Below are 15,686 nucleotides of genomic sequence, written 5' to 3' on the forward strand. Positions count from 1 at the left end.
GTCCCTTGTAAGATGTAATTATTGGATGCTTTCAAAAAGCGACGTTGCGTTTCAGTGCTACGTTTTGGGTCCAACATGCACGCCAGTAACATAAGATGTGCACCTCATAGACCTACACTCCATCTTGAAGAGCAATCGGCTTGTTCCAGCGCACAGTCACGTTGCATGATCTGCGTGGCAGCCATTTTGAGAAATGCTACATGCTACATCGGGTAAAAAAAAGTCTATTAGCAGATAAGCAATGCAAGGAACAGGTGTATTGGCGCCATTTATATGCACACTTCTCAGTTAAAATTCATTTTGGTTTCTTAGCCAGAGTGGCATACCTGCGAACATACGTGTGGGAAACGTTGAGTTACTTCACATTTTCTCTGGCCAAAATGAGCATTATGCAAACAGTGCTTTGTTTTAAGCAGAAAAACATTTATTGGGTCTTTTTAAAAGGTAACGGAACTTTACTGCAATGTTTAATTACGTCTAGACACATTTAAACATTGCCAACTTAATAGAATAATTGTTAAGAATTCGGGGGGGAGGAGGGGATTCTTTTTGTTTTACCCCTCGGAGAGGCAGCATTAAAAAGTTTGAAAACCACTGCCCTACACTATAGTGAACAACAATGTGTGAAAGGAAAAGTTTGCAGGGGCCACTGGAGAAGACCATAGTGATAGACACATGGATAGCTTCACTGGAGAAATCATTTCAATGATGTGTTAAGGTGGAGTAAATTTGAATTTAAATGTAGAAGAGCATAAGGCAGTACCTAATTTGTGCTTGTTGTATCCGGTGCTGAGCACCGGCACTTATTTTTGAGGGCCGGAGCTTATTCTTCTGCCGCAAGCATTTGCTGCGAGCAAAAGACACATATGGGAAAGATGGATGAAGGGAAAAACGAAAAAGCGTCACGAAGGGAGAAAGCAGAAAGCTGCGAGATTGAGCTAAAGGGGTGGGGAGTGGCTTTATATGGATTGAAAAGGACGAGATGGCTTCAGGATTACGCTGCCTCATTATTCCATGTTCACACATTTAATTGCAGCAGCCGCGTGTTTAAGAGGAGGGCTTTGAGCACCGGCACCTTTTTATTTACAAATTAAGCACTGGCATAAGGGAAGCAGTAAGGGGCAGAGAACTGACCATCAGTTCTACAATGGGTAAATTAAAGCTACCTCAATATTGTCCTCGAACAAAATAGTCACGAGCAAGTGTTTGTAGTTGGTGAGTGTGTTGAACTGGAATGCGAATGGAAGAAAGCTGTATTTCCTGCAAAGTATTGTGCATTTTAGAGGAAAAAGCCTTACACCAGAAATGCAAATTTGCTACTCATTCTGTCTAGTATCTAGAGCAGAGGTCTTCAAACTGGGGGGCAGGCCCCCCTAGGGGGGCCTCAAGTGATCACAGGGGGGGCGCCAGGCTCTTGGAAAAAGAAGCATTACACAAATCACAGGCCTTTGTTTTAAGCAGAAGCATGTTTTTGCATCTTTAAAAAGGTAACAGTACTTAACTGCAATGTTTAAATAGGTCTAGACATATTTAAACATTGCCATCTTTATACAATAATTGTGCAAAATTCTGAGGAGGGAGCCCAAAGATTTTTCTTTTTCAGCTGGGGAGGCGTGGCATTAAAAAGTTTGGAGACCTCCGACTAGAGTATGGAATTAGTAATCTAAGTGTGAAACATAAAGAGTAATTATGGGAAGCTACAGGGAAGATTCCCAGCCCAATTAACAAGTAGGAGCCAGGTTCTATGTATACAGGATTTTTCTGGGAAGACATGTGTTTGGAGAACAGTTAAAACATATACTCCTGAGTTTGTTTGGATGCTTGATTGTACGAATGCTACTGGCAACATTAAAACAAGCATTTGCAATGCACTAGGGTCTCGCATTTGTCGGAGTTACAACTGTTCACAGTTGTAAACTCCCAACCAGATTTTCCCTGCATTAAAAGAAAAAAAACAGCGTGAACGTGCTGTACAGTTTACTAGCAAAAGTGCAATTAACGAAGCTCTCGACTTCTGCCCAGCGAGATTGCGCTCTGAAAACAGAGAAAAAGTAGTCCACAACCCCAGCAAGCCTTGCATGTTTTCCGTACTTGGTCGCTGCGCTCGAGGAGGGCTAACCACGGAAAAGGCATGACGTATGCGTGCCTTCCACTAATAAAAAGAAGAAGATTCTAACAGGCAAGCCAACTTGCCAATGAGAGATACTGACGTGACGTAGACGGGGCTCTGAGCCCTTTTCTAATACCTTAAGCGTCTCGCTAGCGCAGGCGACGCAGGCTCGACCCTAAAAAGTGCACCTCACTTGAATATGATCCAAGTCTCAAAAGCGTGAAAACTGACGCGAGTTGCAAGGGGGCAGGAGCTGTATTTACAACTGGAACCAAAAGGAATTTGTGATAGCTTTTGCTTGTCACCAGTGAAGAACAAGATTCAGTAATTGAATGCAAGACCGTGGCATGTGTGCGGGGAATAGACAATTTCACACTTTTGTATGGAGTAAGGAATTCACAGTGAGAGCACATCACAGGGTTGCAGTGTCAGCATGTATTGCAAAACTTTCCATGAGGCTACAACATTACAATTATAAAGGTATCGTTTATGACCAGTTTTAAAAATAGCAAAGATGACTGCCTGAGCAGGTTACTGCTTCCTTTAAAAGAAGTGCCTTTGAATGATTGTGGGAATTGTAATGTGGCAGGTGTAGAGGTTAAGGATTTTCTATGTATTAATAAAATTACGTTGATTTAACTGAAGTCTTCAAGTAAAGTTTGACAGGTTGGTCTCAAAAATATCATTTGAGCCTAGCATTAAAAGAATTTTGAGAAGAACTGAAGTGAGAATAACTGATGAATTTGTCACAGGAGGGTAAAAAATGGTGCCACCAAGTGACCCGAGAAAAATGGTCCTTCAGTTGTGTTTCAAGGACATCTTGGCATTGTCAAGCTTAAGGGGTAGGTTAAGATAGTATTGGAGAAGACAGAGAAAGAAAGATTTGTAAGGACCTGTTCAGAATATTGTAATCCCAATAAGACAGAGTACACTTTAGCCAACTTCGATTCTTTTAAAATGGGAATCCATTGGAACGGATATAATGGGTCAGAAACAATTTGCCCATAACGTGTGTAAATATATATCGTTTGGGTTGATCATTTTACAAAAATGGCGATTCTGGAAATAATTGAGAGAGCTGGTGCTGAAGATAATTTTTTGGATTACATTTTTGTCAGAGAAGTGCTGCCTTAAAGGACTGGAAGTGACAATGGCTCTTAATTCAATATGTTGATTGAAAAGTTCCTGATTAATAATTGCAATATCCATCATTACACTTCGGTATATCATTCAGTTGGCAACAGTGCTGTAGAGAGGTTTAAGTGTTAGTAAAGGTACTATCCAGTTTGCATAACGAGTATTAAGAATTGGATGGTGGAGACAGGAACGTGGCTAGGATCGTGGCAAGATGGCCGCGTAGTGGAGAGTTCCAGCCCGCCACTCATCTACCCTTGTGACTTCCTGGGCCTGGAGACCGACCGCCACTCTGTTTTCCCGAAGCCTCAGAGAGCAAGGGCACTAGTCATACCACACTCCGGAGCTGCGGTGCCCCCATAGCTCAAATTCTTAGGTGCTGAGACTGGCCTTCAAGATAGCGGCTAAGCGCACTTGCCAGTAATGGAGCAGGCGGTCCTCTGAGGTGCCTGTAAGGCATATTTCCAGAGCAACAGAGAGGAGGTTCCCAACAGGTGGCCCTCGTGCCGGACATGAAGGAGGGCCCAGGTCCTTTGCTACATAGGCGCACAGCCACACAGAGGGGATCCCCTGCTTCCTCTTCACTTTCACAGCTGGTGCTCCTCATCCCTCAGCTGCCACCTTTCCCTACTGTCTACGCTGCAACAAGCTGGCGAGTGCCTTGGAAGAGACTGTGCCCTGCTGGAATTGCATACTCCCCAGACTGCTTGTGAGGAGGTCCCACTATTTCTTGCTGTTGGTGGTGGGTGTGGGGGAGAGGGGGAAAGCTGTGCAGACACATTACTCTTTGACAGCAGTTCCACCAATCTCCTGCACACCTGCACATGAGAGATTCCCTAGTGCCCTGAGGCACTGCACTTATCACAGCTCTGGTCACTGTGCATTTACAAGAGCACCACAACTAGTAGGGGGGCACACCTGACCCACAGGCCTTAAAGCAGGGGAGATCTGAACTTTGCCTGGCTCCTGTGACTGGGGGGTGGTGGTGGCGCACCTGCTGGTCTACTGAGACCTTGGGGTGCTGCATTGCTGGTCTTCATGTGGGTGGCTGTATGGGGGATGGCTCTGACCCAGTCTGTCATGGATGAGCGCTAACATCCCTATTTTGTTGAGGCACCCCTGGGGTCAACGCTATAGGTGGCATGGCTATCATCCTTTCCCAAATGGAGAGCACACGAATACTGAGGAGTCCGGGTATCGGCAGCCACTCTAAGGCAGGAAGCACCCTCCCACATATCTGACAACACCTCCATGGGTGCGTCCTCTACATTGTAACAGAGCAAAAATTATTTTGCAGTGTCATGACACATCCTAGAAGCCATCAACAAGTCACGTGATGTTTTGGAACTCAAAATTGACAAGGTGGCCCTAAACCTTGGACTCCTCTGTGATGACCACTGCAAGCTGGCTAACAAGGTCAAACTCCAGGAGGACACACTGAGATTACGCCAACAATAACCATGATGCTGGGGCAGTTGATGGACCTTATGCGCAGGGTGGAAGCCTAGGGGTGCAGCTGTATAAGGATTGTGGTCCTGCCTGAAGGTCATGACTAAAGAGTGAAGAGGCACCAGAGAGCTTGTCTACTTTTCTTGTTTAGGAAAGAGTACACAGAGCGCCTGCAGGGCCCCCGCCCGCAGTGGCTGAACCCAGACCTGTAGTGTCTCATCTGCCACATTACAGAGACAGATATCTTGTACTGCAGGCTTCTCAGTCAGTGAGCTGCTTGTGTACGGACAAAGCTTCTGTAGCCATATTCTTGAATTGTACCCTGATGGGGCACAGAGCCACTGGGCTTCTCCCCGAGGTTAAGAAAGCATACAGGAGGCAGATCTGCGTTACGTTTTACTGTCCCCCACCAAGATTCAGATTACGGAAGACGAGAAAACCCTGTTCTTCGATACCCCAAATGGTGTTTGGGAATGACCTGAATGACACTGCACTTATCTAAACTGGAGCCATACTGCACCGCAGAGGGGCTGAAGGAGACTCTAGGATACAATCCACTCCCAGGCGCCCTCCAAATGTCTGGTGAAGGAAGAGTTGTGAAGGCGATACAAACTGCAAATTTCTTTGGGGGGCCCGGTCACAAAGAATCTCCAGTGGTGGGATTTCGGAGATGCCCATGGACAGTTCAGAATTGGAGAGGGCACTGGGGAAATGTCCCATTATCTCCTATGACATCCCAGGCTGTGGAAGAACTCTGAAAACTTCTTACACAAAAACTCATATAGTTACTAATTATTGCCGGTACAAAGGGTTCATCATGTCCTCAACTCATATACAGAAATATATGTGTTGTCACGTCAGGGCAGTGTTCTCAGAACACCAGATGTTTTATTATAAAACACCTCATTGCCGCCTCCACGATAGAGGGGAATTCCAACAAGTTGCTATGGTACACTGCATATCGCCTTTGCAGTTTTTGCTGAGACTTGACGCAGTCTCACCCTCCATGTGGGAAGGTTCACAGTAGACCAGTAGACCTCATCTGTACCTACAACCACAGGTATGGAGGATGGGGTTCTCCCGGGGGGCCCGATTTGTAGATTAGGGATTACATTGCCATGCTCTTGTAGAGATTCTATGTAGTGCAGGTAGGGATATTAGAACCATAGTTGTGACAGTATGGTGGGACTTTTCCTATGTTTCACTTTTCTTGTCACTGCCTTGCTTTTATTATGTTCTACCATCCTCATAATCACAATAAATGCCTTTTTACATAGAATGCAGTTGATTCATTAAACCTTATTGAACCTAGTCCTGCTTCTGTTTTGCCTTTGTATGTGTGAGACATATGTATCTGAGAAAAAGGGGTAAGATCTGTTTCACCACGATATTCCTGAGAAATCCATGCTAAGAACTGTCACAAATTACCTCTCACTCCTGGGTACTAGTGAGGAGCTGCTAGCTGGCCGCCGGAAGGGTTAGACTGACAGCTGCCCGCCCCCCCCCCCCCCCCCCCCCAACGAAATCCCAATGGTGCTGCCGCCCAAATCAAGCAGGCTTGTTACAATAACATGAGTCATTAAGACACAAACACCTGTAACAATGCTGATTTCTGGTTATGCTAGAGGAGTGCAGGCTAAAAAGAGGTCCTATGCGGAGATCAAGCAGAAATTAAAGCCCATGAGTCTATCCTACATGTTTTTGTTTCCCGCCCATTTAAAAGTGGTCTTTGATGGCAAAACTGTTTTTTTTTTTTTAAAGATATGAGAGGCTTTCTCAGACTGGCTCCCTGAGGAACAACAAATCAATCAACTACTTCAATCTCCCTTGACCTAAAAAAAAGAAAATCCTCGGAGGAGGACCAATAAGTGGTATGCCGAAACAGAGGATCTGGACCCACTCCCGCAAATGTCATAGACAAGGTACAGCCAAATCACCCCTGTTGGGATCACATATATCTGAGCTGTAGTCGAGGGCTCCGCTCCAGGCACACAAGTGGAGTACGCGTCACTCGAGTCCACACTGCACTGCACGCAGTGGTGATTAAGGACTCGCACCTCCTACAGCCTGAGAAGGCAGGCACAGATAGTCGCTGACACCTTGCAGCACTGTCAGGGGCCCACCCATTTGCCTCTAATGCTGAGAAGAAAAGCATGGACGAGCACTGAATTTAACTTTACATTATAGGATAGCTAGTCAGAGGTCTTTCCAGGAGGCTGTTCACCACTCCATGTCTCAACTACATAATACTTAGGGATTATATTATAGTTAAACAGGCGAAAGACGCTTCAGGAGTAGAAGCACTGGGAGAGTGTAGTTAGGGGAATTTATTTAGTTTCACTGTGATAGTTGTAGTTTTTACTTGTTGTTTTATGAATGCCACACCAACAAACAGTGGTTTAACCGCACATACAGCCACTAGCAATACACATGAGGTGCCCACCTTACTCGCTTTGCTCAATCTATCATGCCTGCCCTAACAGACTTCCAAATCTTGTCTTGGAATGTTAGCAGGCTGTTGGACCGTACTTAACAGTTCACAGTCCTGGTTTCGCTCACAGCTTCCTCCCTGCAGTCCTGGTGCTGCAAGAAACACACCTGATGGGCACCCACTGTCCCTTCTTGCTACGTCACAGGTATGACAGTGAATTTTACACCAGCTTCACATGGGTTTCCCGAGGCATGGTAATCCTCCCCCCCTCCCCATCGCTCTTTCCCCATGATTTCCCGGGATCTCCCCCATGCTCAAGGCCAATATCTTGCCCTTGAGGGCAGACAAAGGTCAGAGGCCCCAACTGTTGTGCATCTGTGGCCCCCACACCCCTCCAACCAGACAACCGTTTCATCGGACCCTAACAAACCTCATCTTGGCACTCCGAAATAACATCATTGTGGTGGATGGGGACTTCAATGTTGTCCTGGATCTGCAGGTTGACTCCACAGGTACCCCCTCCAGACACTTGCACTGGGGCCCTCCAGCTGGATGGACACTTGTTTTGTGCAACATATGGAAGCTAGGGCATCCCCGACAGTGGCAGTGTGTGTTTGACTGCTTGCATATTTCAGGTGTGCAGATTCTCATCTGTATGCACTCTCTACAGCTGACCCTCCTCCGCAACCGACCAACCATTTGCATCATTTTGGGGGGTGGGTCAGTGGGGAAGCGTGGCGTGAGGTGGGGGAGTGGCAGGGGTACCAGCTATCCAATGCATTGCTATGCGCTTCCAGGAAAATACTAGGCCTAACAATGCATTCCGTTCAGGTTAACTCCTGTAACCTTAGTGCCCATAGCACCCCAGCTTGGTAGTCCTTCAACCATGGGTATTGCCACGTCATGTGCAGGAAATCTGTAGGGAACATTTTGCACCTAGAGGAAGCAGCCAGGCGTCCTGGAAAATTCTGGCTTAGTCGCTGTGGCATGAGATATACCCGGTGCAAATAGTAAAATTAAGTGAACTTGAAGCGCGCATTACTTGCAGTGTCCTTCACCTGAGTGTGGGGCCATTTCCACTCGGAGTCTGTGAGGGGATCCCCCAGATCTTCTGACCAGCTACTGTGGACGTGACCCACATCAATGCATCTGTCGGCCTTCATCAAACCATATATCTGGGAAATTAGTCCCTTACTTGTGCCTCGGTCCAATATAAGCCATAGTGTGCAACATTCCTCCGGTTCATCTGAAAAGGTCAGGCAGGGGGGCTTAGCAAACTGTAGGAACTGCCTTGATGCTACACTAAACAGGGTGACAGTATCTATCATAGTGATGAAAGTGCCATTCAACGATATCTCACCCATCATCTGACAGCTGCCCTCCATCCACTGTGTCATACCCATCAGTGATTGTATTTGCTGAAAGAGCCTCAACCACTCCAGAGGGAGTAGTATTGTGTATGGTGGCTTACAGAGAACCCTCCTGTGTGCTCCCCAAGCCATCGCCCCCTACCTCACTGTGCCTGGATGGTCCATTGACACCTTGGCGCAGCTCATTAGCAGCCTGGGAGTGCATAATCATCTACCAAGGCTGCCAAGAAGCATTTTTACCCTGTTGGGACCCTCGGCACACCATAGAGCTACATACTGCAGAAGTCCTGTAAGATGATAGCGCAGCAAGTCCAGAAGATCCAGCCTGCACTCCTCAGGATCCAGTTTTGAATTATCTAGTTTGACCCAGATCCTTTAACCGGCCACAATAATGTCATCAAGGCTGTTAAGTTCAGCAAAAATGGTCCGAGGAAAATCACAAAAGGAAATCTGTATTGATACAGACAAAGGAGTAGCAGCACCATCTTAATCAGTACTACTCTACTGACACCAGAATCTTGTTTCAGAGCCGGACCTATGTGTGTAAACCAGCTTTCATCCTTCCCATATTCAGGTCGTATTGAGGCCACACATGGCCAATTATCATGCGGACATACCGAAACTTCTCCAGGACCCAGGGCAGGCCCACCTCAGGAAGCTCTGCCCTGGTCAACAAAGGTCTTGGTGTGGTTAACACACATCCCAGATGCCCCACCAAAGTCATTTAGCACTTTCATGAATGGAGACCCCTAGCCTCCACAGGTGCCGAAGGGTGTTGTGTGCAGAGATTGACACAATGTGTACTGTGATCGCCACATGATCACCATACTCTGCTAGATCTTGCCTGAGGTGCTCCGCCAGAGGTTTCACTGCCAGGGCAAAAAGGAGCAGGAAAAGGGGGCAACCCTGTCTCATGCCTCTCTCCATCTGAAACAGCTAGGACACAACTCCACTCGTCCGCACACGCACAGTAGACTTGGCATATAGGAGGTGTACCCAAGACAAAAATTCCAGACCCACTGCCCGACGTCGCAGAACCTCCCACAGATAATCCCAACCAAGAGTGTCTTAATGTCTAGCACCACCAGCACGATCATCGAGCCAACTGCAACAGACACCGAAGATTCAAGCTGGTGTCCCTCCCCGGCATGAACACACACTGATGTCCACAACCAGGCTTGACACCACCATACGCAACCATGTGGCAAATACCTTAGAGAGGACCTTGATGTCCACATTTAAAATGGAAAATGGCCTGTAGGAGCCTGGTGCTCTTGGGTCCTTATCAGGCTAAGGATGGATCACTATAAGCACCTCTGAGCCCCGGTGCTTAGCATCCAGGAGCATATCCTCAAGTCGGAGGCCAGCAGATTGGTGTAGGTCTGATAGAATTCTATCTGCAAACCGCAAGAGCCAGGGCATTTACTGTGGACCATGTCTCGTATTGCCGCGCTGAGATCTCTCAGCCCTCAGCTCCCTGTTAAGGTATTCCCTCTGCTCATCTGCAAAATGAGGCAGTTCTACTCTGTGCAGAAAGGTGCTCACCGAAGTTCAGGAATGCATTACCACTGTCAATTATGGGTCGGATACCACTGGTAAAAAAAAAAATCCTCCATGTTGTTTGTAATACAGCAAAACTCAATATGCACACTATCCTCTAAACCGATTCGCACACTTGCTAGACTAATGGGGACCCTGATTTGGGTAGTAAAGTGATGCTTGCCACACAAACTCTCCTCGGTGCTAGGAAGACTTGGGCTCCCAAACATTTTTTTTGTTTTTTTGTTGCGCTGGTGCAGAGCTCAACTTACAGTGCATTATTTTGACCCAGAATAAAATCACTACTGACGGGGTGTCATCCCACTGATACTAACTGAAGCTACTATGACAGGGAAACATACCTCTAATTATCCTGGAATTGTTCAGACGGCCGAAGTTGGTGATTATGCTAACTCTCAAAGCCAGTGCATGACTCAGAAATCCCACAATGCATACTGAAACCATAACAAGACTTTGGAAATTTAGGTCTATGATAAAGTGGTGAGAAGGAAGTTTGTACACTGTCGGAGACCTCTACTTAAATAAAGAGTTCCTTACATATGCTCAAACTCCGAACCCTTTTGATCTAGGATGGGTTAATTTCTCTACCATGCACAGACAGGACAAGTATTGAGGATTCTGGGCCAAGTTTTCAGAAGATCCTCCTGTAACTGAAATAAAGACTGCTCTTCTTAGTATGGCGTGATGCAGAAGATTAACTACCAATTTATATAGTGCGTAAGTAAATGACAGACATGGTGACACAAAGCAAGCACGAGAGGGGGGTCATGGGAACACTGGCACAGAGCGGGAGAAAGCCTGTCCATGGGTTAAAGGTATCTCTCACAATGCACAATTTAAGTTCATCCAATTTCATTAGCTACACAAAACTTATCTTATATCTCAAAAACTGGCACAGATTTATACAGGCAGGTGATCAGCTTATCAATGACTGGCACCATGGGTGCAGACTTTCTTGATATAGTCTGGGTATGTCCCTGGCTAGCCGAATTGGACAAAGGTCGACTTACAAAAAAACAACAAAAAAAAAAAGACATACATCTACCTCTAAACCTACTCAACTGTTCATGTTGGGTATTTTGCCTACGAAGAAGAACTACAAGATGGAAGTTAGACGATGCAATGGTTATAGTATTAGCTAAAAACCGCATAGCAATTCATTATGTATGCCTGGAAACCCCAAGAGAGATGAAACAGACAGGGCTTAGCGGAGTAGGTGGAAATGCTCACCAAACCAATACATCCCTCTGACAATAGACCACCTTGACCTAAATACTATTGCATAATAAGAATGATGAATGGGAAATGCTCTCAAAGTATAGAATAAAGATAAACAGTTATAGCCTAATAATGATATAATGCTTATGAAAAATGAACAAGTTAAAGTATGTGGCAGATAAGACAGAATGTACAGAAATATGGAAACAATGTTTATGACTGAATGAAATGCAATAAAGTTTATTTTTAAAAATGTGTTACAAAGAAAGTGTCTCAAAACTGCAGATCTGGACTGGTGTCTAACAGTACAGTCACATAAGGAGTGAACAGTCTGTTACATTGACATATCTGTCCATGGTGGGTGCGGCTTATACATATTTAATTTACAAATGGATACCTGGGCTGCTAGAGGTAAATGTGAAAGACCATAACCAATATTTGGACAGACATCAACTGACAAAACTTACCTTAACTACCGTAAATTAAGGATCTAACGTGTGACAGCTCTAATTTTTAAGACTAATTTATCCACCACAAAAATCTTACTCCTTTCAACAACTTTTGCACTAAAAGCAAAGACAAAACACACATATCTAAACATTATCGTTAAAGCTTCGTAGCAAGAGGGTGAAAATAAAACAGTCATATGGAAGAGGAAGGATCGTGTATTCTTGGGAAATAGGATTTAAATAATAGCGAAATCCATCTTTAATGGGCCATGTGAGAAGACGAACTTAAAGCAACACGGTACAGGACTTTACTAAAATGAATTACTACAAAAAGCCACTGAACACTTAACACGTGCATATGGAACCAAATGAGTATTTGTTTTGCTCTTTGCCGAAACATCACGTACTCTGTACATGCAAGTTCTTACAGGGATTTTCACAAAAAAGTATTTATAGCAATTTCACCATACAGTCTAATCATTTTAACTTGACACTAAAAAACTATTACACATCATTAGGGTGTGAGGCCTTCAATTCAATTCAACAGGTATCATCCTCTCCATATATGTCACATTTTGCTACTTCACTAGCAGGAGGAAGCTATATTGACTAGCCATATTTTGAGGAATAAGCAATGTGGTGAAGCATACAGACAACAAGCACAGTTATTAAGTGAAGCAGCAGTATAAGTTACTAGTTACCCGATGGGGAAATGAAAGCACCCTTAGTCATAGTGACCAGAGGTAGGAGGCACTAGAAATGCCTTTAGCTTTCATACAAAGTAGAACTGTTAAAGATAACAATGTTTTAGTTGTCCTTTTCAGTAAGTTTGAACTTATGTCCTAACCAATCATGATTCAAGAGTGGTAGATCAGAAAAAAATAAATGAATCAACGTTAATGGTAAAAGTTGTGAAAGTACCTGGTATTCAAGCTGCTACCTTGGCAGCCCATGCTCACAGTCTCATACTTCAGAGAGTGAGCCACCACTGCTCCAGCCTTCTCCACGCTGAGGGGCACAGACTGCCGGATAGCAAATCTTGTGCTCCTCTCTAGGCACCAGGCATCCAAAAAAGAACAGAAGTCGACCCAGCTGTAGAATTCGCTCTGCTCCAGCTGCTCCTCTGAAGTCCCTTCACTAGCCTGTTGAGAAAGTACCAGCAAGGAATCACTGAGGTATAGGTGCGCCAGGGAGACCAAAACTGTGACAATAGGACCCTTATGGCATGGTTCTAAGGCACAAAGAATATCTTGCTTCCTGAACTTTGATTTCAAGGCTAGAGAGCGGATCACAGCCTAATATAAGAAGAAATAATTACTGTAGGAATACTATACATTCAGGACTGCAAAATGTTTCAGACTAGCAAATCATGAGAATCAATGGATTAAATTCATGCAGAAGAATATAAAGCTTTCCCTCTTCCCAGCAATGGCCACCGAAATAAAGAATAAATAGGCTTTGGGACACTGTACAAACTTGTATACTGATGGAAAATAAATGTGTGCCTGGATTAGGTTTAAACCCTATAAAAATTGAATAACCCAAGTTTCTCAAAAATACCTGTCCTACATCTACATTCAGCTCTTCATTCATCTGTGTGAAAGCCTCCTCTTTTTGCTCTTCATCCTTATCATTCTCCGCTTTATCCATCTCCTTCTTTAGGTCTCCAATTTGGTCAGCTTTATGTTCAACAGTTTCTGCCAAAGCATCCTAAAAGGTAAATTACGCTGTAATATTAGAGTACGACTATGCATACGTGTTAATATGCAATTTCAGTAAACATCAGCAAATCATGTCTAGAATACAAGGGCTAGTAAGGGCCCTTCACCATGAGAAACAGCAGCAACGGCAGTATATTTGACATGTCAGAAGGTAAAGCCTCCCCATTCTTTGCTGCTGGAACTGTATTCCAACAGTCATTTTAAATAAATAATAAAAAACATTTTTTTTAAAGTTTGACGGACAAAATGAAAAAAAAAAGGTATGGCACACGAAGGCCAGTTTATGGAGCAGCCAAGCAGCTTATTACACTCTTCTTGAAGAAGAAAGAGGCCCCCACTTCTGCACTACGGTTTAATTGCCTCCGGCACGCATTGTCAATGGAACAAATTTCAAACAAACTAGCACACACTGGCAGGAAATGCATAGCTGCCTGAAATTTGCATCTTCTCACCCACCAGACTAAGATTTTTGATTAAAATCAGCGATGAGGTCCCCTGTATGACACCACTGAACAACGTAAATGTTTCCTGATGACATTAACACCCCCCGCCCTTGTTGAGACTTATTTCCAATTAAGCATAAGCTGTCCTCATTAGACAGCATTTGATGTTGACTAATAACTCAGCTCTCTTATGTCCATTCTTCTAGCCTGGCTCTCTCCTTTAGAATTTTGCATATTTTTGTTTTGTTTTTTTAATTCTTAGGTTTTTATGTTGATCTGTACATGGGTGTGAGGGGCTGAATCTGGCAGTTGTTAATAATTATACGTTGGAACTTTCTTTCGACCTACAATTTTGCTTCTGGAGCCAAACTGCAATAAAAAACTTTGAATACATTCAATGGTAGCTTAACCACCTTGTTATCTGTGTAGTCAAAAATGTTGATGTCTTTATGTTGATTGGAAACAGTCAAATAAATTTGTTGCGATTAAAAAAAACAAAAAACAGTGCAGACATCAATATATAAATCAAAAACATGCCTGATGTGACAAGTGTTAGTGACCTAATCTAAGTTGGAACCAGATTGATTCCATTCCACAAAACGAGGAGTTGGGGGTGACAAATCTGTGGGTATACAGACTATCTACCAGAAAGAGTGTCACAAAAGTTATATAACTTATTCTTCTGAGGGATGCTCCAACATGCAGATTCCTCACATTTTGAATTACTACCAAAGCAGCGCCTCCAAAGGAGAAGAGTTTTAGCAGCGGGGATACCCTTGGACATCCAGCAGGACCGAACTAGCACAGTGACTCTTGCAATAGACCTTACTGGAGACACAATAATGCCTGATGAAAGTGTAGCAATATTGTAATTCGATTGTCGTTTAAGACTAGCAGACAAGCCGGCCTTCAACACCCAGTCCAGAAAGTTTGGGAGCCAGACCAATGTATGGCCAAGAGAAAGAGAGCAAAAATTGAAAGTGAGTTGAACCCACCATACCATCCAGACCTCGCAGGCCAAGGTAAGGAGAACTTGTGCAAGAGTCTTCATTTTGAATCTTTTCTTCTGGAGGAAGAAAAGAACCAGTATCAACCGTAGGCTTCTTTTGGGAGCCAGGAAATATTAAGAGTAACACATAAGCACTTTGGGCACTATCTTGATTGTGTGGTTGGTGAGTGACATCACCACTTCCCTGGAGAGCAACTGTGCATGGTCAATCGAAATTAGTGTTAAAGTCGGTAACATGTGGGACACAATATCCAGAAAGAGAAAGGTATTATCAACTTGGACAATATGCACAACCCACTAGTCCAAAGCTAGACAGGAAGTGACAAATAGGGTCTCCAATGGGCACCCATGTTTGCCACTGTGCAAACTAAACAGGTTTTGTTGAGGTGCTGGGTAAGGAGAAAGACTACTGCTACCGTCCTGTCTCATTTGCACCACTTTTGTTCTAGAAGGGTTAAAAACTCTGCACAAGTGTAGAATTGCTACCCTGGAAAGCGCAGCCAATGGCGTAACCTTGAAATTTCTGTATCACTGGTGGAACTGATAGTGAGGAAGCCAGATCCAGAGAGTACTATGATCGGGCAGCCTATTCAGGGGAACCAGGCCGAGATACAAGATTTGTTTGGCCCTGCTTACCCATTCTGAACAGGTTGTGCAAAGGACACACTTAATTTCCTAGAAAACAATGAGCATTTACAGAAGACAGTACTAAACTGCCCGAATGAAAGACTTAACAGCAGGGGCAGTGAAGTACTTAGACCAAGTTGCCAAGTAGGATCAACTGAAGGTTAA

At 44.4% G+C, this 15,686-nt stretch overlaps 1 protein-coding gene across 1 annotated transcript in view; it reads right to left on the bottom strand.

Moving 5' to 3' along the window:
• Positions 1-15,686, bottom strand: part of LOC138246182 (uncharacterized) — a 448,661-nt gene that overhangs the window by 410,621 nt on the left and 22,354 nt on the right. Inside the window, exons 4-5 of the mRNA XM_069200506.1 lie at positions 13,282-13,431; positions 12,643-12,863 (exon numbers count right to left, since the gene is read on the bottom strand). Of these exons, the coding sequence (XP_069056607.1) occupies positions 12,643-12,863; positions 13,282-13,431 (371 nt within the window). The remainder of the gene's footprint in view (positions 1-12,642; positions 12,864-13,281; positions 13,432-15,686) is intronic.

The sequence above is a fragment of the Pleurodeles waltl genome, chromosome 7, assembly GCF_031143425.1.
Source record: "Pleurodeles waltl isolate 20211129_DDA chromosome 7, aPleWal1.hap1.20221129, whole genome shotgun sequence".
NCBI lineage: Eukaryota > Metazoa > Chordata > Amphibia > Caudata > Salamandridae > Pleurodeles > Pleurodeles waltl.